At 40.6% G+C, this 21,937-nt stretch overlaps 3 protein-coding genes, 1 long non-coding RNA gene and 1 other non-coding gene across 7 annotated transcripts; 1 reads left to right on the top strand and 4 right to left on the bottom strand.

The window, feature by feature from the left end:
* Positions 1–47: 47 nt before the first annotated feature.
* On the bottom strand, positions 48–6,925 carry LOC125019657 (polyadenylate-binding protein 1A-like). 2 transcript variants are annotated; one of them, XM_047604570.1, is made up of 14 exons: positions 6,181–6,925; positions 3,966–4,159; positions 3,507–3,622; positions 3,109–3,248; positions 2,887–2,981; positions 2,659–2,796; positions 2,204–2,299; positions 1,699–2,065; positions 1,495–1,605; positions 1,243–1,388; positions 1,075–1,159; positions 827–957; positions 561–660; positions 48–444 (listed from the first exon to the last, which is right to left on the bottom strand). In XM_047604570.1, the coding sequence occupies exons 1-13, from the start codon at positions 6,371–6,373 to the stop codon at positions 568–570; spliced, it is 1,905 nt and encodes a 634-aa protein (XP_047460526.1). In that variant the 5' UTR covers positions 6,374–6,925; the 3' UTR covers positions 48–444; positions 561–567. The 2 variants fall into 2 exon arrangements, with proteins under 2 accessions (XP_047460526.1, XP_047460527.1); XM_047604571.1 differs by having other exon boundaries at positions 1,258–1,388.
* Positions 2,409–2,545, bottom strand: LOC125020632. The gene has a single exon (XR_007114232.1). It is a non-coding gene; the product is annotated as a small nucleolar RNA SNORA5 (small nucleolar RNA).
* A 1,192-nt stretch (positions 6,926–8,117) lies between the features above and the next one.
* On the bottom strand, positions 8,118–16,577 carry LOC125019739 (14-3-3 protein beta/alpha-like). Of its 2 annotated transcripts, none has more exons than XM_047604702.1 (6): positions 16,444–16,577; positions 14,052–14,359; positions 12,841–12,964; positions 11,838–12,001; positions 9,687–9,782; positions 8,118–9,560 (listed from the first exon to the last, which is right to left on the bottom strand). In XM_047604702.1, the coding sequence occupies exons 2-6, from the start codon at positions 14,343–14,345 to the stop codon at positions 9,486–9,488; spliced, it is 753 nt and encodes a 250-aa protein (XP_047460658.1). In that variant the 5' UTR covers positions 14,346–14,359; positions 16,444–16,577; the 3' UTR covers positions 8,118–9,485. The 2 variants fall into 2 exon arrangements, with proteins under 2 accessions (XP_047460658.1, XP_047460659.1); XM_047604703.1 differs by having other exon boundaries at positions 16,317–16,459.
* Positions 16,578–16,605: 28 nt separating this feature from the next.
* Positions 16,606–17,296, top strand: LOC125019740. Its single transcript, XR_007114118.1, has 2 exons — positions 16,606–16,708; positions 17,014–17,296. It is a non-coding gene; the product is annotated as an uncharacterized LOC125019740 (long non-coding RNA).
* Positions 17,297–18,884: 1,588 nt separating this feature from the next.
* On the bottom strand, positions 18,885–21,937 carry znf706 (zinc finger protein 706). Its single transcript, XM_047605776.1, has 3 exons — positions 21,798–21,937; positions 19,865–20,009; positions 18,885–19,741 (listed from the first exon to the last, which is right to left on the bottom strand). The coding sequence occupies exons 2-3, from the start codon at positions 19,997–19,999 to the stop codon at positions 19,646–19,648; spliced, it is 231 nt and encodes a 76-aa protein (XP_047461732.1). The 5' UTR covers positions 20,000–20,009; positions 21,798–21,937; the 3' UTR covers positions 18,885–19,645.

The following is a 21,937-nucleotide window of genomic DNA, read 5'->3' as shown; positions in this document are numbered from 1 at the left end:
TATAAGCAATAAGTACATGCTCGTCATTTCAAAAAAAAGACACATAATTATTATTTTAAGTTTTATTCAAGCAAGCAAAGGTCAAGGAAATGTTCACAATAGCAGGCTTCCACAGCCCAAACATTCAAATGTTTAAAAGGGATAAAATGGAAGAAACAAATGCTTTAATATCTTTTCACAGAACTCTCCTCTAAAACCCCTCGTTTTTTATTTTATTTTTTTCTCTTTTTTTGGGTATTTTCTCTTTTTAAGTTTAGCAAACCAGACCCGTGTTTCTTTTCATTGACAGGCCTGGTTGTAGACTTGTTTCCGTTGTTGTTGTGTTGTTTTTTTTTTTTAATATATTATTTAATTTCTTTTTACTTTGTTTTGTGTATTTTTTTACTTTTTTCATGGTGAAACTAATTTGTCCATCGGTGAAGCTAGTCTCAAGGATCCCCACTCCTGTGAAAACAAAAATACAGATATGAATGATTTACAACTAACGTTAAAATTAACTTCTTGCTCAAAACAATCCCAGCAGATATGTACCCGTGTAGAAGTAATAATAATAGTCATACCTTGAGTTCAGACACTTGGGACACCAGTTGAATTTGTCACAGTCTTCTGAGCAGCCTCCTTGGCCTGGTGGGCCTGCAGCACAGCCACTGCCTCATCCACCTATAAAGATAAGATCCACAAACTCAGCACTGGCAAGCGTTTTCCATTCAGGATGTTTCACATGACATTTACACTAAGACCAGGCCATACTCCTGAGAGTTTAAATCCCGATGAACCCTTCAGGCAATTAACTTCTGAAATCTGATAATATTAACTAAATGCTGACCTTTGAGCGGAGAGATTCTGGGGACTCTAGCATATGAAGCAGCTCTGAGTTGTCAATCTCCAGCAGCATGCCAGTGATCTTTCCTGCCAGGCTGGGATGCATGTTTTGGATCAGCGGGAAAAGACGTTCACCTAAAGGAATAACAGAGTATTTAACATCTACACCAGGCCAAGTGACAGGTAAGAGTATGAGTGATAATATCAGGTTAATATAGTATTTAGTGGTGGATAGTTATTTCTCAGTCTTACCCAGCATCTGCTTCTGTTCCTGTGGTGGAGCAGCCGCCAGCATGGAGGCGGTCAGAGGCTCCTGTCCCTGAACGTGGACGGCGGGCTGCGTGGAGGACCACAGGGAATTAAACACCGATTATTTTTTGTATGTGTGGGAGAATAAGCTTATAGATTTTGCCTTCCTACCTGCTGCATGCTGACCTGTGGCTGAGCGGCCATGTGCTGCTGGGGATTGCGGACTCCTGCAGCATACTTGTACTGAGGTACTCCACGCACAGGAGCGCCTGCTGCAGCAGCTGCAGAGGCCGGACGGGGTCCCATAGTTTGAGGGGCTACACGAGGAGCAAAAGAGAAAGAAAAATCAAGATACGAAGACACAAGTCATACCGCTGAAATATAGCTGCTTTACAGAAGGAGAAACCATTGATTGGGACTGACCGACGCGCTGGGTGGACATCATGCGAGGCACCTGGGAGGCAGGCCGCATCGTACTGAAGGTCTGAGAGCGTGGTGCTGAGGGACGCATGGCACCGGGCATGTTCTGGAAATCTATGAAAACACACAACACAGCAATTAAATGATCGAACACATCTGATAATCTGTTTCATTGTCTTTTAAAAAGGACAACTCTAGTATACTCACGCTGTGGTCGAACACCTTGGGTGGTCCAGCGTGGGCTTGGGCGGAGCTGGGCCATCTGGCCGGCAGCTGGGTAGTAAGCAGCACGATTCTGGGCCTGAGGTATGGCTGCCATGAAATAGCCAGAGGGTGGGGCCGGCTGGTAGGGGTTGATGACTGGATTTGGCACTGCGCGCACGCTGGCCATGCGCTGCATGTACTGGTTGGTCAGGTGGGCTTGGCGCTCTTCTTTTCTCTGGGCCAGGGCCACGTATAACGGCTTGGTGGCTACAATGCGTCCATTCATTTCAGTCACAGCTTTGGTGGCCTCCTCTGGGGACGAGAAGCAGACAAAGCCAAAGCCTTTGCTCCGCCCGCCTTCCATCATGACCTGAGAGCAAGAGCCAATTGATAGAGATCGTGATTAATCAGAGAGTACATATTCACCTAGAGACACTAGAAACATCACAAAGGCAGTTAATCACACATGTATTTATCACAGAGCACAGACATAGAGATGATATCCCACCTTAGCACTGGTTATGGTGCCGAATGATGTGAACTCCTTCCGCAGGCGCTCATCATCAATTCCATCGTCGAGGTTCTTCACATACAAGTTGACACCCTGAAAATAAAGTAAAACTAAAGTTAACTTGTGTTTCCTTTTGAGAACTCTACACAATAAAAAAAATGTGTTGTCAACTGACTGAAACATTCCCTAAACTGTTTAATGTTTCTGTCTGCAGTACATATTTATCCCCAGGGTCCATGGTACAGAAACGTGGGGCCCATGAACTACAGAGTCACTGTTGCAGCCATTTTGGCCAGTGCAACCTACTGAGGAGGGAGCACTGAATTTGACAAAGCTGCAGACTCCAATTTCATTAGGCGAAGAGTACATAACATTTCAACAAACCTTTTTACAGATTGTATTACATTATTTTAGTGTTAATGTTTTTCTAATCCACGTATAGAGAAACTGACCTGGTAGCGAGTCATGCGGTCTTGTTTCATTTGCTCAAATTTACGCTTCAGCTCAGTCTGTCGCTCCACCTTCTTCTGGGCGCGGCCAACGTAGATCAGTTTGCCGTTAAACTCCTTCCCATTCATCTCATCCACTGCCTGAAGGAATCAAATAAATAAAGTCCACTTTGCAGCTGAGAATGGCAAACATTTGGCGGTGGTCACAAAAAAAAATGTCTCGAATCTTACCTTCTGGGCGTCCTCGTGCTTTTCAAAGCTGACAAACCCAAATCCTCGAGACTTTCCGGTGTCGTCCGTCATAACCCGGATACTCATGGCGTTTCCTAATCAACAGAAATCTTATTTTTATGACCATATTTTAAACAATTATGTTTTCCTCCATATTATGGAAACCCTTAAAGAGAGTGAACCCTTAAAGAGAAGTTGGAAATATGGGACACCCTGACTGACCGTATTTATTGAAGACTTCCCTCAGCTTCTCATCATCCATGTCGTCACCAAAGTTTTTAATGTAAACATTAGTAAACTCTTTGGCTCGGGCACCAAGCTCAGCCTCGCGTTCTTTGCGAGATTTGAAGCGACCCACAAATCTGCGTTAAAAAGAACATTTTGAAAAATGTCAAAACCAAATAAGAAAAAAATGGCAGATATAAAATCAGTTGTATTGTGTATTTATATTAACGAAACTAAATGAGCGCCGGTATTAAAGCAATGAGTCATCTTGTCAAAGAAACGTCATCTGAAACTGTTAAGTGTTCAAACAACAACTCCATCAGACACATGAAATATTCATTTCACACATTAGTATGCACCCAAACAGTTCAAAACTAATAAAAACGTCCACTTACACTTTTCGGTCATTGAGCAGCATGCCATTCATTTTCTCAATGGCTCGTTCAGCTGCCTCCTGAGTCTCAAAATGCACAAACCCGTAGCCTTTTGAACCATTTTCATCACAAACCACCTTGGAGAGAGAAGACACATGCTGCTTTTAAGCTACACACACATGCAGTAACCATATGTTAAATCTGCACCGTCTGTTGGATCACATCTCAGACTATGTGCAAAATAAAACTGACTTGTGTATTAAAGTCATCCGCAGCTACACATCCCAACCATGTTGCAATAATAACTGTAACTAATGTCAGGAGAGAGATGGTGTGAGCTGGTGAAACATCCGTTAATTGACACACTCCAAAAAAGCAATCACATGCAAACTGTGCACACAGAGCATCACTAAACCACAGAACCATCCTTGCCTCGGGTTACATAGAGTATAGGGGGGGAGGCAGGCACATGTGCTTTACCTTGCATGACAGGATGTTGCCAAAAGCCGAGAAGGTGTCATAAAGAGCCTTGTTGTCAATGGACTTGTCAAGATTCTTGATGAAGATGTTTCCCACGCCACTTTTTCTGAGTGATGGATCACGCTGTGACCACATAATGCGTACAGGCCGCCCTTTGATCACATCGAAGTTCATGGTGTCGAGAGCACGTTCAGCTAAGAGGAAAGGAACACAGGAGGAGACAGGGTTACTTAATGCACTTACAATTTCAGGAGAAACTTGATGTGGGGAGATGTCTATTAGTTTAGTTAGTATTTGAGGAGGGTTCAATGCTTTAAAGAAATACTGTCAGAAAAACAGATGTTCAGCTTTTCCATTGGGTGACTCAAAAAGATTAAACGCGACTCTGTCATTGTGTTTAAGCATGTTAACATTTGTCAGTCCTACCGGTGTCAACTTCCTTTTAGCTCTTTACCCAAGGTAAGCTTGACAGTTGTGAATGTTGATGAATTAATCAACTTCCCAATTCCCTCTGGTCACAAATACATCAACTAAGCTATGTTTCAACTCCAGGTACACAGGACTTTTAGTTCAAAAGTTCAAGTTACTAAAATACTCCAGCCGTGATCTTAAGTTTGTCAAAGAAGGTCAACAGATGTATGAAACAGCAGCAAAGCACATTCAAAGTGCTAGACTTACAAGGAGCCAAACAGGTTTAAAACAGATACCGAAACAGACGCGCACATTCATACACAAAATAAATACTTTCCTCTGAACGTAATATAGAACCCAGTCCCTGGTGTGGAAACACACTGTACAGCCTTTCCAACTTAGATCAGTGGAAATGTTACAAAACTATATTCAGGTTAATCCGTAGGTAGTTACAATTTACATATAAAACTCAACTTCCTCCGTATTCTTTCTGAGTGAATTTTACCATAATCATTTTACTTACATGTCCTTAAATAAAACCTTGGTAATAATGGTTGGTGATCAACAAAAAGTCAGCTAAATGGCCAAACACTGTGGGAGATTTCACACACCAAAACACCCAAAATGTTCAATTTGCCAATGGAAAAAAATAAATAAATATGTAACTGTTATTAATTATTGGTTTTGGTAAATCTCGTATATATTTTTAACTATTTGACACCTACGTTTCTTTTTTACCGGCGGTTTTCAAGAGTGTTTTTATTAAGTGCCATGGAGCAACTGTGACCAAGCAATTTCCCTTGTGGATCAATAAAGTCTAAGTCTTTGTGTCATTCAGCAGAATTAACTTACAGAGAGACAATAACAATCTAAACATCCTATGTAAAATTCTATAATTAAGTTTTTATTTTTTTTAAATGCTTAAATTGAAAACTGTCCCACACTAGGAGCATATAAAGTGAAGTTTTAGAGACTTACACAAAAACATGCCACATAGGTACGCTACAGAAAATTAATGCATTCTAGTACAACAGTCCAACACTAAATCCTCCTTTGTGGTAACTATATTATTCAGTTTATGTGTAAGAAGGGTGGGGACTCAAATGAAAACACAGATAAATCAAGAACTCTGAGTTATTTTAAACAAATGCTTAATACCATAACCAATAATTCAATGCAAACCTATTATATTAGAATGCATTTGTTTCCACTGCTGTACCTAATTAAATGTTAAGTGCTTCAATGAGATGACATGAAATTGGTGAAAAAGCCTCAACGGAACATGTCTCAGTTAAAACACACCCAAAAAAAATACAGGAATGCAGTGCTGTTCTCTTATCAGTGGTATGCAGGAGATGTTGTGTGAGGGAGAAAATGCCACAGTTTCTATTGCATGCAGGGTTTACATATTTTAACAGTTTCAGAAGCTATTCTTACCCATATAACTAAGTGTTTATAGCACAACTGATGTTACTGGTAAGCAAATATGGAAATATTAATTGAAAGTGCTATATCAGCTCTTAGGAACGAACAGTTGGGGTGTTGTCCTGACTGAAAATAGATAACAACAAAGAATTGGCAGCTAACAGTGCTCTGCTACATTACTGAGCAGGGCCGGGCTAGGCCGGGGACTTTTTTGCTACGCCACTGCTGGGAGGTTCAAACGGGGAGACCCCCACCAACAACATGTCGGCCGCAGTCACGTGTAGTAGAAATATGCTAGCTCTCACATGTCAGTGACTGTCATTTAACATCTGACATTTATTTTAACACAGTTTAGTTGGTATTTTAACAAAGAACTTACCGTCCGCTGGCTGTTGGAAGTTAACATAGGCGTATCCAAGGGAACGCCGGGTGATCATGTCCCTACAGACCCGGATCGAGAGGATAGCTCCGGCCGGACTGAATTTCTCGTACAGCATGGCCTCGGTCACATCTTGGTGCAGATCCCCGACGTACAGGGAGGCCATGGGGTAACTGGGAGCGCTGGGGTTCATTTTCTCCGGCAGGGTAAAACGGACTAAGCTTGGGTTTTCCTCACGAAAAAAGTTTTCGGAGACCGACTGCTTGGTTCTCTAACGGTCAGAGCGTCACGTCAGTTCGGGGCAGAATGGGGAAACGTTACACAACCGCTGACTTGTCAGTTGCACCGTTTTCGAATAAAAATTAAAAGCTGGTCCAACTAAAATGACGCGGTGTCGACTTCTGTTTGGATTAAAAAAACTGTCAAATTTGACAAACAGAGCTACTAAAAGCTATTCTAACGTTACTTGGCCTCGCTTTTTGAATCAGTAACACGTCGACTGAAAAAAAATCCGATACGTTAGTCAAGCCCCTTCTTGTACGTTACCGTCCAGTCCTTGAATGTCTACTCCAGCTTCACCGACTTGTTACAAAAAGAAATAAAATTATTTTTTAGACTTTTTTATGTTTTGAATTTTTTTTGTATTTTTATTTTTTTATAGAATGTGTGCCGAGCAAGCTCAGGAGCACACACGCACTCACACAGCACTGACAGCCGGGGTTGAGGGGGAGGAAATGGACAGGAAGTTGTACCATATATACCAGTGGACGCGTCATCGAGACGGACCAATCATCTTTTCGTATGAAAAACGTCAACAAAGGGGCGTTGACCACGCATGTGTAAGTGTACGCATGATGATGAAATCACGAAAGACGCATTGTTAAGTCACAGTCATCAGTTGATAAATGAGGTTACACAATAGTGACTGGGCCTAATGATAAAAGTGTGGCAAAGTAGATAAATTTAAATCACTGTGAACTTAAATATCCTGATTACAATAGCAATGACTTACATATGACACACATGTATAATGATTGGTTATTGGATGATATTCGATAGGCTCTAAAGTTGTTCCTAATGCAAACATTTTCTCTGCAACTTGGAATGACGCAGGTCAATTATGCTTTGTGACATTTTAACATGCGGCATCCCTCACTTAATTAAAAGGTCATTCAGGACTTGTCATTAGCATCACGTACAAACATCTTTAAATGTCTGTGTGCAAATGTGTGGCCTTGAGTTTTTGTATGCTGCAATATAGAGTAAGTTGCATCACAAATTAACAACTGTGGTAAACAGTGTGCTTGTAAGTTTCTTATTAACCCTCCTATTATCCTCAAATATTACGAATACATTTTACCCTCAAGAAAATGATTTACATAAACTTGTTGACCAAGTTTTTGTGTCAGGCACTTTGTTTATTTGTTGACTACATAAATAGTCCCTTGCTGCCAGTGAATTGACCTTCCCTCTACCGTTATCTTTTGAATGATGAACCTTCATTGGAGTCAAATTAACCCCAAGGATAATAGGAGGATTAAGTTGATAAATGCATCACAACATACCCGTTAGCAGTCACCAACATCTGCAGAGGGCAGTGTTGTCAGTGAAAAGCATGCATCCATTTATAGTGCCATCAAACCAGAACACTGAAGTCTATCTTGTGTTGCATTTGATCACTTTTAATTAAGCATTTTAGTATAAGCCTTTTAATTTACCTCTGATGTGCTGAAAACTTATTTTTAAAATGGATCACCTACAGAAACGCACAGGTCTAAAAATTTAGATTATGCAGAACTGCAGCTTCCATCTCGCCACTGTTGCATTAGGTGTTACACTGTTAGAAAAGGCGTAGAATTGAGCAGATGAACAAACAGTGGATCAACATCGCCACTGTTTAGAGTAGAGAGCAGAGATACACACTGTGCACAGTACACTCGATTTGAATGTTTTAATTCCACTTACATGAACCACAAAAAACCAAATAACATACTCAAGAGTGTAATTTGCAAATTCCTGCATCCCACCTTTTAAAACCCAAGATACTGTAATTGGAAGAAACTGGCACTACGTTGTAACAACTAGATGACCTCAATGCAGCTTTCTACCAAGTTATTTTCAGTTATTTAGCATGGTGTTAGTCCGCCTTTTCCAAAATTTACTTTAGAGGAAGGTAAATGTTACTGTAAACCACCTCTCTCGCTCGAGCTAAATCCTAAGCAAACCTAACCCTCACACCATACTACTGAGAACCACATACATTCCGGGAGTCAAATCAAGAGTCAACGGGAATAAAATACACAAAAAGAAAATACAAAAACACCTGAATAGAAAAAGAGTAGAAAGCCACATAAAAGCACATGGCAAAAGTATCCTCTGCACTGCTGAAAAGATAAAATATCAAAAGTTACAGTATCATGCCATTTAATCAAGTTGTTCACTTTGTCCTATAGGCGGTCTATATCTTGTCATGTGGTAGCAAAAAATTGCAGCAAACCATAGTCTACAGATTTCACAGAGAGTGAAAAGATGTCAGAAAAATGGAATGTAATCCTCCCAACAAATCTATCAACTGGAGTTTAACTACAGTTTTTGTAAATGGCCATTCATACAGAAAACTTCTCCTATGCCCGAATGCACACTGAAACCCACTGAGCTATGATACATGTACCATCCATAAAAAGACTACCTGCTACACTGGACACTCACAGGGTGAGATGGACGTAAGCAATATGGCGACAGATCTTTAACAGTATATGATGACTGCTATTGTCGGATGTTAAGTTTAGTGGATTCAGACCTCTGTGTCCATTTTTAAAGTCAACGTGCTTCAAAGAAGCTTTGTGGAATCGAGTGTCACAAAGGTTGTAAATGTTCAGTTCAAGTAAAAACATACAAATTATCAAAGTTACAGTTAGAGGTTTTTTAGGTTTCGTTTGTTTTCCTGCAACAGCAGCAGTTTGCTACAGTGAGTAGGGTTAAAGAGCACGGGGGCAGATTTGGATCTAAAGGAGGGAACAAAACGACAACAAAGATAAGGAACATCCGCTGGTTCACACAATGAGTAATGTTCTAAAGAAAAACAAACCTAATCCATTCTTTTCTCTGTGGAGGTGCTCATATGATTAACACACACTTCAATGCTTCAATGTATCTGCACATACATACTGTACTTTACACATTGTGAGTGGAGTGTAAACATACATATCTGTGCATGTATGTGCACACACAACCACGCACACAACTTAGGCTGGTGAGAGGTAAAAATGTGATTTTTTAATTTTTTTTTTTCTCTTTTCTGAAGTTCAGTTTTTCTCCGCTGCCGGCTCCGTCTCGTCTCCTTCACCTTCCCCCTCAGTCTGGGCATCCGACATCCACAGCTACAAACAGAGCACAGGATGCCAAGTTTAGCATAGAACAGGGGAAATACTTCACATCTGAAATGCTTGGTCAAGTCTGAAAAAAAAATAAAAAATAAAAAAATAACAATAAGACCAGTCGCTCACAGTCAGATTGTCGCGGAGCAGCTGCAGGATCAAGGTGCTGTCTTTGTACGAGTCGTCGTTGAGGGAGTCCAGCATAGCAATGGCTTCATCAAAGGCCTAGAACACACAAAGACAACCGTGATTACTTCCAAAACCAGAGCACAGACTCTTAAAAGTGACCAGCTGGAGGTGGATTTAAATAAATACTGGCAGAACAAAAATGAAAGGACAATGACAAACAACGGGTGGCTATTAATAGTCTTCAGGATAGGCAATTTTAAAGTAATTTTATGACACATACAGAACACCAACAGCACCTTGTGTTGTGGTGCTGTTTTTTATCGGATAAGAATGGATTAAGTGTGTATAAAATCTATGTTGCAAGGAGAAAGTTGTTTCAACACCTGTACCAGACCAAAATACATTTTACATAAATTCTTAATGCATCAGTCAGTCCACATTTGGTTGAACTGCACCAGAGTGGGCTGTAACACCCATGGTTCGGATGGCAGACTTGCTACTTGATCAAACAAGGTCAAAGAGTAATCGCAGCACAGTTTGTCTTAATTGCTCCAAGCATGTTGCCTGGTGTGCTATGCTACTGGGATTGGAATCCCCTGGTTTTTAATAGCAAAGAAGAGGCCTGGTCCTTATTGAATACGCACCATTTGGATTCTGTTACAGATCATGTTTCAATTGACTGCGTACAAATAGATAGTCCTACGTCCATGTCCTCTATGTCTAAACGCCTCGCTTCTCCAACAGCAGACAATAAGTTGCAAACAAAATCAACTCAAAGACAGGTGCTGTCTATGACTAGGTGGGATGAAAGTACTGATAACTTTTTAATACCCATCAGTTAATTAATTGTTAAGTTGTTAAATTGAAGACTGACAGATAGTCAGTGCAGACTATTACTTTAAGTTAGATACCATTTCCAAAAAAAAAAAAAAATACTCAAAAGATAAAACACATTTGTCTCTTTACCTCCACCACCAAGTCTCAAAGTGACTATGCAGAAATAAAATAGGATATAGAATTGATCTCATCAGTAAACCCTATTTTGACTACACTGTAGTCTACACTGGATTAGATTTATAATAGGAGCTACTTATGATGTGCTGCCATCTCCCCAGAACCTAAACCAGTGGTTAGTGGACGATGCTACCTAGAATAGACATATTATTTTTGAATGGGAGGGAGAAAAGGCCAGACCAGTGAGGATCAGGCATAGCGCAGGGCAGCTAAGGGTAGGTGGAACCCGAGCACCGAGGCCGTCTGAAAGGGGCAGCTGATTATCCCAGCGCAGACAGTTAGCACCTTGCCTCGGCTGGACCTGGTGTTGTGGTCTGAACCAGAGAAGGTATTGTATTTTATTGAGCTTACTGTCCCGTGGGAAGACAGAGTTGAGGAGGCTAATGAGCGCAAGAGGGCAAAATATGTGGAAATGACAGCAGAAGCTGAGCAGCAAGGGTGGAGATGGGCTGCTGTGGATTTGCTCTCCTTTGGGAGGTGGTCGTTTGGTTGTCGCTTTTGGGTTCTGGTTCGGTCCGCATGCGCGGGACAACTGAAAAACTGTTGCAGATTAATTCTGTCCCTGGTTGTTCGTAGTTCAGTCCTGCATTGTCATCCCCCTCCCCAAACTAGGATCTGTATTCTCATCCCTCCCCTTCCTGGAGATAGACGTAGCTCAGATACCCAACCGACAAAATTTATTGAATATAAAAAGGTTTAAGTTAATTTCTTTGTGGTTGAAAGTCACAGGGAGATTTTTCAGTTGGACTGGGCTTCTAAATTGGATCTTGACACAAGGGATGGTAACATCTTATCCTGTGTAATAATGATTGCCATGAAAATCGTGTTGGACCAAGACGGACACTTCAGTACAGAGTAAACTCTAGTTAACTTACAAAGTCAGGAACAAATTATAATATGAGCCAAGTCAGAGAATTAGGCTTTGTAAGAACTTAAGCTAACCCAGTCCAACATTTCACAGTAGCAAGCAGACCCTGACTGGACCAGGTCTGGGTCATAAAAACAAGAAAGAGCTTCTCTACTTTAATATAAAGATAACATGCTACATACCCCCTGACCTACAGTTCGTGTCATTATAATTCATTGTGAAAAGGGACAAATAAAGTAAAACACTGATAGGTAGAGGAGGGTTCTTACTGTCTTTGCCAGTTGGCAGGCCTTTTCAGGTGAGTTGACGATCTCATAGTAGAAGACAGAGAAGTTCAGAGCAAGGCCTAGACGGATGGGGTGTGTTGCCTTCATTTCTACGTTGCTGATATCCAAGGCCTTCTGGTAGGCCTCTTGTGAACTGGAGATGATTGCTTCACATAAGAAAAAAGACCAAAGTTAGGACTAAATATGTTAAAGCATTTGTGTTTGCATGTTAATGTTAGACTTTCTACGGCCAATTGCACCTACTGCAGCAAATGTTTACTCATTAAGGTCCTATAAATGTGACCCACAAGGTCAGCTTGATGACACTCACCATCAGTTACCATAGAGACAGTTCAATATCACGTAAAACAATAGTCTCCAATGTACTGGGCAAGAAGCTGACGGCACTGAATATTCACAGTTAATCAGAGTGGGAAACATGATAAACCGCCCCAAGAACAATAAAAGCCAGGTGGGGAAACTACAGATAAATCCACCAAGACGAGGTGGCTAACTATCAAAAGAGGAGCTCAGTCAGTACACAAAATAATTTGGGATTTGCCTCATAAAGACACAATGTAATTCATATGATGATTTGAAATTAAGCTCCAATACGCAGAAAAACATCAGTCAGACAGTATCTGGCAACGCTAGCAGCCAACACCCTGGTGATGCTCCTGTTGCCATGACAACCCAGCAGCAGCAGCTCTTTCCTGCATTTCGGCTGACAGTTGTAGGTCAAGGATGGATACGATGTCAGTGTTCTGGTCACAAACAACACCCCGAGCCCCGTCCCTTCATCGTAAAGAGGGTTTTAAGGACCCTTCATCAGTGCACATTCATCCCATCATCCTAACAGACCATTGCCATGGAAACACTGGATCTGATCACAGCACAGCAGCATGAGTTTGTAGCAGGACACCAATCATACGGTGCGATTTGCCCGAGTGATTGCCTCAGAGATGGATGGAGAGGTTATTAGGAATGCATGAGGTGTCGCACTTACTATCCCTTTCCTCTCCGCTGGCCACCTCAGCCAGGTAGCGGAAGTAGTCTCCCTTCATCTTCAGGTAGAAGACCCTGCTGTCGGCAGGCTTAGCGTTGGGGATCAGAAACTTGTCAAGTAGCTCCTGCAAGCGAAAGAGTGCAACTTTAAGAATAAAGTAGTAACTGACACATATAATTGGACAGGCTAAGCATATATCCCAAGTCTACCTTGTGACAATTTTCATTCCTGCTTTCAAGAGAAGCCCCTTCCCCCCATTGCAGGGTGGTTACTTCTTGCATTCTTTTACCTTTGACACTAGTATTATGATTTTAAGAAAGGAGAGGATATTAAGAAACACTACACTTTATCTATTATAAACCCACACCAATACACTTACCAACACCCACAAACCTGTGTCTGTACAATTAAATATAAGTCACATATATTTTAACAGGCAGGGGTGTGATGTCATTGTGGAGCATGTTTGAATCATATCAAAAAAATACCAATATTTACTCAAGAGTTTTCCTTTTGTGCTTAAGTGTTTACATTATGAGAGCAAATGTGAAAACACGTGACATACTTGAATGATATGCATATTAATGTTTATCTCCATGATATTCAAACATCCGTTGGGAGAGCGAAGTCCATTTGCTTAAAGCACCTCTTGTCTACTTGGCAGGATGATTCCTAACATGAAGTTTTGGCTAGTCTCACAGTCGTTATCACAGGCACAGCACACTGCTTTTATATATATACCTGGTGTATTATTTACTTCCTGATTAATGAGTGTAGGCAATCACCAGATATTAAATATATTCATTTATCTAAGCAAAGCAATATCAAGCTGTAAATTTGAATTAATTGGATTTCTCATGTTAGTTAAAGGTCTCCATTTCCTCCCCTTAATCTTCTACACATACACCACAGTCAACCAGTAGGTGTCACTACTTTGAAAAGGGCAGCATCCCTCACTGACTCCAATGAGAAGCATTATTTTTTGCACATGGATCTAGCTAAGCTTGAACACTAGCAAGTATTTTATCAACACTGGGATAATGTCATGCATATAAATACACTTACTTGCACCAACATTAAAAACAATACTTTATCTGCAGTGATGCTCATCAGTTCAGAAATTTGACATTAATGCACATCTCAGTGTCTTCCTATCTAATGATCTCAATCCAAGCATTTACTCTACACATCTACACCCGTTTGCTCCTTACCAGTACTTCCTTGCAGATGTCTTTCAGCTCACTTTCTATTTTCGTTTTGTACTCCTTGATCAGTGCACCCTTTGCAGTGTCTTCAGCCTTAAGCTCCAGGCCGGACACGACCCTCCAGGAGGACCTCCGGGCCCCCACCACATTCTTGTAGGCAACAGAGAGCAGGTTACGCTCCTCGTTGCTGAGCTCCGAGCACTGCTCTGTGAAAGCTTTCATGGCTGCAGCCATGTCATCATAACGCTCAGCCTGCTCGGCCAGTTTGGCTTTCTGTGCCATATCTTCCTTGTCTGCCATGACTCCTGTGTGGGCTGAGGAAGGAAGGACAGGGGAAAGGGAGTTGGGAAGGACAAAGCAAAGGGTACAGATTAGGAAGACAGTGGAGAAATAGTTGGGGGAGGGCAGGCACGGGGAGAGAAATCGAGAGCAACATAATGGGGAAGAGGGGGAGGGCTTTGATCATTTTCTCAAGGAAGAGTGTGCATCTAAAGATGTTGTTCTTCCTGCACAACCTGATTTCTCAGCCTCACATTCCAACTCTAAAAATGTGACACAGCACATAAAAGTAAACTACGTAATCCTGATTTATATGTTTATTCTGACATACCGCTGGGGGAAAAAAAAATCCAATGTTACTACTTTTATGTTTATTATAACCCCTATCATCTGCCTTGAACGCAGACTGATAGATTTGGATGCATGAATACTAGCTCTTCTTTAATGAATGTTGGACATTTATCAGTTTGTCAACACTCAGTCTAGCACAGACGTGATTCATACTCATGACCAGATCAACTTGGCATCCAAGTTATTAGAAAAACAAGAAGATAAATTGATTAATTCATATTATAACATATTTAATTATAGGCTTCCCCTTCTCTGGCTGATTGTTTTCTGAGAACTTCTTAAATTAGCAAATAGCTGCAGTGTATTTACTGTTGTCGTTTCCAAACTGACAAAAATAACAAGTTTCTATAAGGAAACAAATAAAGGAGAATTTTAAATCACGCATGCCATGTTATTAGTTTAGTACAGGTTGTAAAACAGAAACCGAAGAAGAAAATGGACATTAGTCAGCTGACAATATCACAGAGATCAAGGTGACCTTTTAAATATGTCAAGCCAGAGCTGTAGTTTTCATTATAATTATGAATAAGTCTATCATATTTTCCTACTGTGACCAAATTAACTTTATCTGTGATGTAGAGAGCAGACAAACAGGAAAGCTGTAACCTGAAAATATCCAGATCTATCATCAAAATAGCAATAATAATAAAAATAATAATAGTAATGATAGGATAATTGATGCTAGGATTAGGATTTTTGCTCAATAAATGACAAATTATGTAATGCCCACAAAAAAAATGCTTGCAGCTTATTTTGTCTGGGACAAATTACTTGGATTAATCAACTGACCATCTAGTTTCTAATTTGTCTCTGTAAGTTATTTCAAATATAGCTTTTAGAGTTATACAGGTGATGGCTAAAAGGTCCAGCAACCTGTGGCCAGTGTAAGTTTCTTTTCCCTAGGGCAGACATCTTCAATCTAGGCCACTTCCTGGCTGATTTCTCTCAAACTTAAACTATGTAAGAAAACTGCAGTTCTAATGCATTAAGTCATTTTTTTGTCTGTGTGTGTGTAAATTATTACTTGCGAGTTTCTTACCAATATGTATAATATCAGGTGCAAACCAGGACCAAGACTGTAGCACTTAGGAGAAAAGAGCCACTCGATGTGGTCCAAGCTTACGTTACATTTCCCAGCATGCAGACACCTGCACCCTTCAGAGGAATGTCGGCCACCCAGTTTCACGCACACACGCACGCACCTGCCCACCGAGCTCCCACTATGTAAGAAAGGGGACCACCAAATACTGACTTCCCGCATTGTCTGGATTCGATACGTTTAATGTTAAACGTGGAAAAAACGCGCAATAAAAGGCGCAGGCGGACATATATGTCCATAGACAAACAATAGCTGTGTCCGTGAATCAGTCGCACAGAAATGGAAGGAGTCTCGCTTACTTGCAGTCCACAGTGAACGCCCTTTTTCGTTTCCCGGAAAACAAACCCGAGCTGTGGTTTTGAGCAAGTTAATTACTAATTGTAGGCTTGTTCATTGGCAAAAGGCGAATTTGGTACAACGGAGAAATGCCTCACGGAGAGAGTAAACAGAATAGATGCGTTAACGTGCAGTAAGGAGCTCTTCCCATTCAAGCAAGCGGCGAACAATGACTGAGCAGCGGGACATCAATGATTTCCACTTACGCTCCAAGACGCGGACGGCGATGGATGCGGGTTTAATATCGTCCCCAAAGCACACGGAGCCAAATGTATCGACGTCTCGGCGAGCGTACGGCCGATAGGCAGCAGAAGTAAATAAATGTGAACTAACCTGAGAGTGTCGTTGGACGATGTTGCTCCTGATCCCCGGACACACAGCTGATGATCTCTCCCGCTCATCCACGGGGTTTCCCTCCAATCAAAGACACGGCAGCAGGGTCGCACCGGGGTGGGTGACGTCAGAGCCGAGTTGCTAGGGTAACAAAATTTACAGGAAAATTTCGCAAGGCCGCGTGACTCAGTAAAGGGCCGATTTAAAAAAAAATTTCGAGTGTTTCCGAAGCGTGTTTTACTGTCAATCTATCATTTTCCACCATGTAAGTACATTTGTTCGTGTCTCATATTTTTTCAGCAGTTTCCTTTTTCTCTTTTATTTAAAAATGTTCTGACTAGAGGAGACTTTACACATTTTACTGGTGTATGAAAGGCCGATGAAACACGTGACCACAAGGACATGTAATTGATAAATTCTTTATTTTGAATTAGTTGTACTGGTGAATATTGTTGTAAATACTAATGTTTCTTTAAACAGTGATGTAGAATGGGATTGCCTTCCTTTTTTGTGTGTGTATGTGTGTGTGAAATAATGAAATATATTCTTTCTCCTATTATGCAAAAATAGGGGAACAGAAGCCACCCGGAAGTGGGGCAGGACTGGCCAGGAAGTGATTTTATCAATGGTAGAAACCTGTTAGTTGCTGGGGAGACTGTGTCCCTAGTACATGTTTGTTTAGTGATTGAGTTCTGATATGTTATTATTTCACACCTCGGTTGACTGTCATCATTGCAAATGTCGATATATGCAGTGCATTGTGTGAAATCATTGGGCGATAACATTTAAACTGGTGATAGTATTGTTTCCTTTAGATATGTGACAAAAGATTAAAAACAAACACTAACCATCACATGCCTTATTATGTGTTTATTGCCAGATGTAGTATTTAAATTGTAATGTGTAATTGCAGCTGTAAATACGGACACCTCTGAATAGAGCTACAGTCCAAGTCTTCATTGTCATTTAACGCACAATCAATTTATATGGTGAAATATTAGACTGATAGGCATCTGACTGGGAGTCAACAATCTTTACTGAGTTTAACAACCTTAAAACTTGCTTAGCAAGCCTTAACAGTAAATCTATACTCTCTCCTGCCCTCTCAACTTGCTTGATCAGCAGCTTCATTTAGATGACCAGGCTTCTTCAGAGGTCAAGCCACCACGCCTGTTTATCTTGTTCTACTGGTCGAACAAATTTCAAGTTTATCAGAAACTTCTTAGAAACCACATTGTAGATGTGATATTGAGGTCAGACCCAGACATGTACATGAAATTAGATCACCTATAGCCTTCGCCTAATTAGCAAAGCTTATTTTATTTTGTAGCGGTCCTCTTTTCTCCGTGGTTCAAATCAAACACAGGTCATTCAAACTGTGTCGTGAATGTGTTTGTATGAATGACCTTATTCTTTCATTCACAAGTTTACAGATGGGAAGGAAGGATGTGGAGTATGTGTAAGGAGACAGGGGAACAATGTGGGCTATGACTCACTCTGTCGAGACACTCACACCTTTAAAGCAACAGGCAGCACGGGGCTGACCCTTATTTTTCTTTTCTTCTTCTGAGTCTGAGTCTGAATAAAAGGAAAGGAAGCTTCATTTCCCCTCAAATGATTCAGTCATGACAAACAAGGCATACTTGTGGGCCTTTAAATACTGAATGATTGTGTGTTAGGCTCTGACACATGTAATTTAATGTCAAAGCCTAAAGACAGCATGTATTTTCAGCTAGGTTCTCAGCTGGAAAAAGGAGACCACAGAGAATCAAAGTCAAAGACATATTTTTAAGGTTTTGACCATTTTGGTTCACTAAATGCTGCAGTTTGAGTCATTTCCTGTTGTCAGAGGTTCAGCTGATGCAACACAGAACTACTAATTTGTTTAATTATAATTTGAATATCCATTTCAGATTTACACCGTTACTTTTCCCTCGGGATAAATAAAGTATCTATTTCGACTTCCTGCACATTTTATTTTTGTCACAAGGTCTTTAAGGCGTCCAGTAAAGCAGGCTGTATGTATTTGTATTGATCAACATTGTGTACTATCATCTGGCACTGGAGACTAATTTATTCATTTAAAATGTCACAGAATATTAACACAGCTTCCTGGGATGATGTCCAAGTCAGCTGTCAATTAGTCTTCCTGCCTGTCCTTCAGTTTACAGATGTACTCATTATTATCAATTAATTTTACACATTTACAAAGACAGGTGAGAGCTGATGTCCTAGTAAGGATCGATATCTACATTATAGAGAGCAGCAGAGAAGAACGGCCACTTTCAGGCAAACAAAGCCTTGAAATCTGCACAAAAATATTTAGTCCACGAAGCCAGGAATCAGGCCAGGACTTATCAAATAATACTTTGTACTGAAAGACATAAGCTCTCTCCCACAAACCCTTATCATAGAAAATTAAATATTCCAGAGAGCAAATATACAAGAAAGTAAAATTTAATAAAATGGTATAATACATCATTGGAGTATACATTCATTTTCCAAGCATATAAATGTTGCTGGCAAACTCCCATATCATTTTTATTAATTTTTTTTTTTTAGAATACAATTTGTATAGCAGCTCGGACACGGCTGGCAAAATTTCACATTCATATGATCCAACATGAATTTATAATTAGCTCGATGAAAGATTGCAGTATAACAGGGCAGACAGCGCGGCTGAGGAAGTACACTGAGAAATAGTCACAACCTCCTTTTGTTTCCATACTCAAAGCACTAATAAATGAGACGAGGTAAACTTTGTCCCTTGCTTCCACCCAAGCCCAATCCACACTTTGATAAAATACTGTGGTTTTACCTCATGAGGCATGTTGTTTATAAAGTTTCAATTAATTCACCAAAGCTTTTATTATTCAAATATTCCTATTCCTATATACACAACACATCGGGGCAGTGAGTCTGCTCTGAGAATCTTCATTCACCTCTTTGCATTGTTTATAGATGGTACAGGTCTACAGTGGCCCTGAAATCAAAACCGCATGTGGGTATAGCCCTGCATGTATTTAAGCATGAGGACACTGGATGGGAGGAAGCATTGCATCAAAGGCAACCTGGCCTGTTAAAAGGCTAAATGAAGATAACTGCCTCATGTTGGTTACATCAAATCATCCGTTGCTGTCAGACCGAGACAAATGCACAGTTGGTACAGGGCCTAAAAGAGGTCGGTATCCAGGGTGAACATTTATGCCTCCACTCCTTCCAACTCGGGGGGCAGAGGGGATTTTGGGTGTTTGCTCTCGAAGTGCTGCTTGAAGGTTTTTGGATCAGGCATCTGGGACTGTGAGAAGAGATGATGCAAAAGGAAAGTATGATTATTTTCACACATATTATGCAAGGAGGCAAAATAAATAAATAAAATGAAAAACAGAATCTCTTTTCTGTCCTCCGAAGTCATACTTACCCTGCACACAGCGCATGTGAACACTAGCGCTGCCTTGGCTGCTGTCTTTTGATCATGGCCCTTTGCCTTCTTCAGATCTGCCTGTTTCTTGGCATTTTTCTGCTGCGACTGAATTTTCTGATGACCACGTGCCATCCTGGCGAAGCTAAATAGAGATGCAAGGACAGAGGACTTGATATTTAGTCGTAAGCACAGACAGTCAATTGGTAAAAAGCAATTGTAATTGTTATTTCAAAGTGAAGAGAAGGGTTTAACACTACCATGTTTACTGTGATGCCACAAGTGTGAAAAACATACTATCCCAGATAATCAGACAGGCAATTTTATTCACAGAGTATCAGATTTATACAAGGTCAGTGCAAGGGTTTCACTATATGCAGCTAAAAGCTTGATGGATATAAACACTGTGCAAAGCAAAAGTAACCCACGTGTCCAGAGTCAGTAAACAAGATAAAGCTCCAGTGTGACCTGAACTGAAATGCAGGTGCAGGTTAAAGACAGTCAATATGCTGGGTCATAAAACTTATACGAAGGGATCTCATGAATGACATTCAGGATAAATAAACTAATCATATGAAAGTCTTACTATGTTGACTATAGAGCACATTTAACCTTCTATCTGGGCAATTCTGCAACCCTCTTATATCTTTCGGTAATAAATAAATAAAAAGACTAGTCCCATGTTTTAATCTGCACAGATAACAGACCCGCTTCTTGGCACAGGACCAGGTTTTGCAGGCTTGTGCGACAGTTATCTGCGCATTTGAAAAGGTCTGATATAAGAGAAACATGTTCTCTCTCGCCCTCACCAGCATTTAAATGTAGGTTGTTGCTGTGTGGTTTGGTACAACTACTTTCTCTCATCTGGCGTGTCGTCCATGGGCGGTGATTTTAATAAAACACTTTCTCGGCCGCGAGGGTTCCCAGACGTTCAAAAAACAAGAGTTAAAACAAACACAGCAGAGTGCCTTTGTGCCAGAACAGGACACCGCCCAGTATCATCTTAATAGTTCCTCTAATTCCAGGTATCAGGTGGTGAACAAAATGTAGTCACAGGAGTTTCATCATCAGTGTGCACCACCCACAGATGTTCCTAATAAATACCTTTGTCAGTTTGAACTGAAAAAGGAAATTAGGAAGTAAAACGTCTTTAAGAAACCTCAACCTCAAGTCCAGTTGCCTTTGGTTTAGTTTTCATCTGGGTGGATGCAGATAAATATACGGTCCTGTGGACAAGATGTGAATCTAGGGCTCTAAATATGATTCATTCTTACTACTGATGAGGCCACATTGACCCACAGGGCAAAACAGACGGACAGTGAACTCTTGAGGACAGTTGCCATGCTCACTAAGAACTTCTATAAATAGGTAGCTAGTAGTCAGCAATGGAATCGGTGCTTTCCAGTTAGCTTATGATAAATGTGCTAAGGTTGCTAACTAAACCATGTACACACATAATAGTAACGCCACAGTATGTTTAATAGCTATTTTAAATAGTAAATAGTTTAAATCACAAAACGTGGGGTGATTAGAGTAGTATATTCTCCCGGATGTGGAAATAAAGCGAAAATAAACGTGGATTGGCTAACATTAGCTAAGTGTTTCTGTTTTTCTGTGGATTAATATCTTATCCTGAACTATCCACTGGTTTTCAATACAAAAAGAAAATGTGTTCACGGGTGGTACATAAAAAAAACAACTTCCCAGAGCAAATCAAGATCGGGAAGTATTTAGTTTAACCATTTATTTTACTAGCCCAGCTGTTAAGTGATTAGCTATAGCTTTAGCTTTAGCTCAATAGCTCTTTAGCTTGTTAGCTAACCGAATAACCACACGCATATTTAGCCAATTCTCGATATTTCGTTATCTATAACCGCAGCATTATCAACGTTACGTTATAAGCCGTAATTTTTAGTGAGACAATAGCCCTTACCTCCTCTATATAAGAGTACGTGTCGTTTACTCGGTGTCCGCACACCAACGTGACAGCTGCTCTGTTCTCAGCTACAAGAGGTAGAGCGAACGTATCGATCCAGTATTATCGATACTCCCGACCTAGACCTGTGTTTATTA

Source organism: Mugil cephalus, chromosome 14 (assembly GCF_022458985.1).
Source record: "Mugil cephalus isolate CIBA_MC_2020 chromosome 14, CIBA_Mcephalus_1.1, whole genome shotgun sequence".
In the NCBI taxonomy this organism is placed as follows: Eukaryota; Metazoa; Chordata; class Actinopteri; order Mugiliformes; family Mugilidae; genus Mugil; species Mugil cephalus.
This window is presented reverse-complemented; position numbering and strand designations above follow the sequence as displayed.

What these genes read in the sequence shown, in the direction of transcription:
- LOC125019657 (XM_047604570.1), bottom strand. Translation starts at nt 6,373, where the DNA reads ATGAACCCCAGCGCTCCCAGTTACCCCATGGCCTCCCTGTACGTCGGG. An exon ending in GGAAGTCTTCAATAAATACG is followed by an intron (nt 2,982 to 3,108) that starts GTCAGTCAGGGT and finishes TCTGTTGATTAG; the next exon opens with GAAACGCCATGAGTATCCGG. An exon ending in AGCACGAGGACGCCCAGAAG is followed by an intron (nt 2,797 to 2,886) that starts GTAAGATTCGAG and finishes TGATTCCTTCAG; the next exon opens with GCAGTGGATGAGATGAATGG.
- LOC125019739 (XM_047604702.1), bottom strand. Translation starts at nt 14,345, where the DNA reads ATGGCAGACAAGGAAGATATGGCACAGAAAGCCAAACTGGCCGAGCAG. An exon ending in CAGCGGAGAGGAAAGGGATA is followed by an intron (nt 12,002 to 12,840) that starts GTAAGTGCGACA and finishes TCTTATGTGAAG; the next exon opens with CAATCATCTCCAGTTCACAA. An exon ending in TGCTCCGCGACAATCTGACT is followed by an intron (nt 9,561 to 9,686) that starts GTGAGCGACTGG and finishes CTCTGTTTGTAG; the next exon opens with CTGTGGATGTCGGATGCCCA.
- znf706 (XM_047605776.1), bottom strand. Translation starts at nt 19,999, where the DNA reads ATGGCACGTGGTCATCAGAAAATTCAGTCGCAGCAGAAAAATGCCAAG. An exon ending in TCACATGCGCTGTGTGCAGG is followed by an intron (nt 19,742 to 19,864) that starts GTAAGTATGACT and finishes CTCTTCTCACAG; the next exon opens with TCCCAGATGCCTGATCCAAA.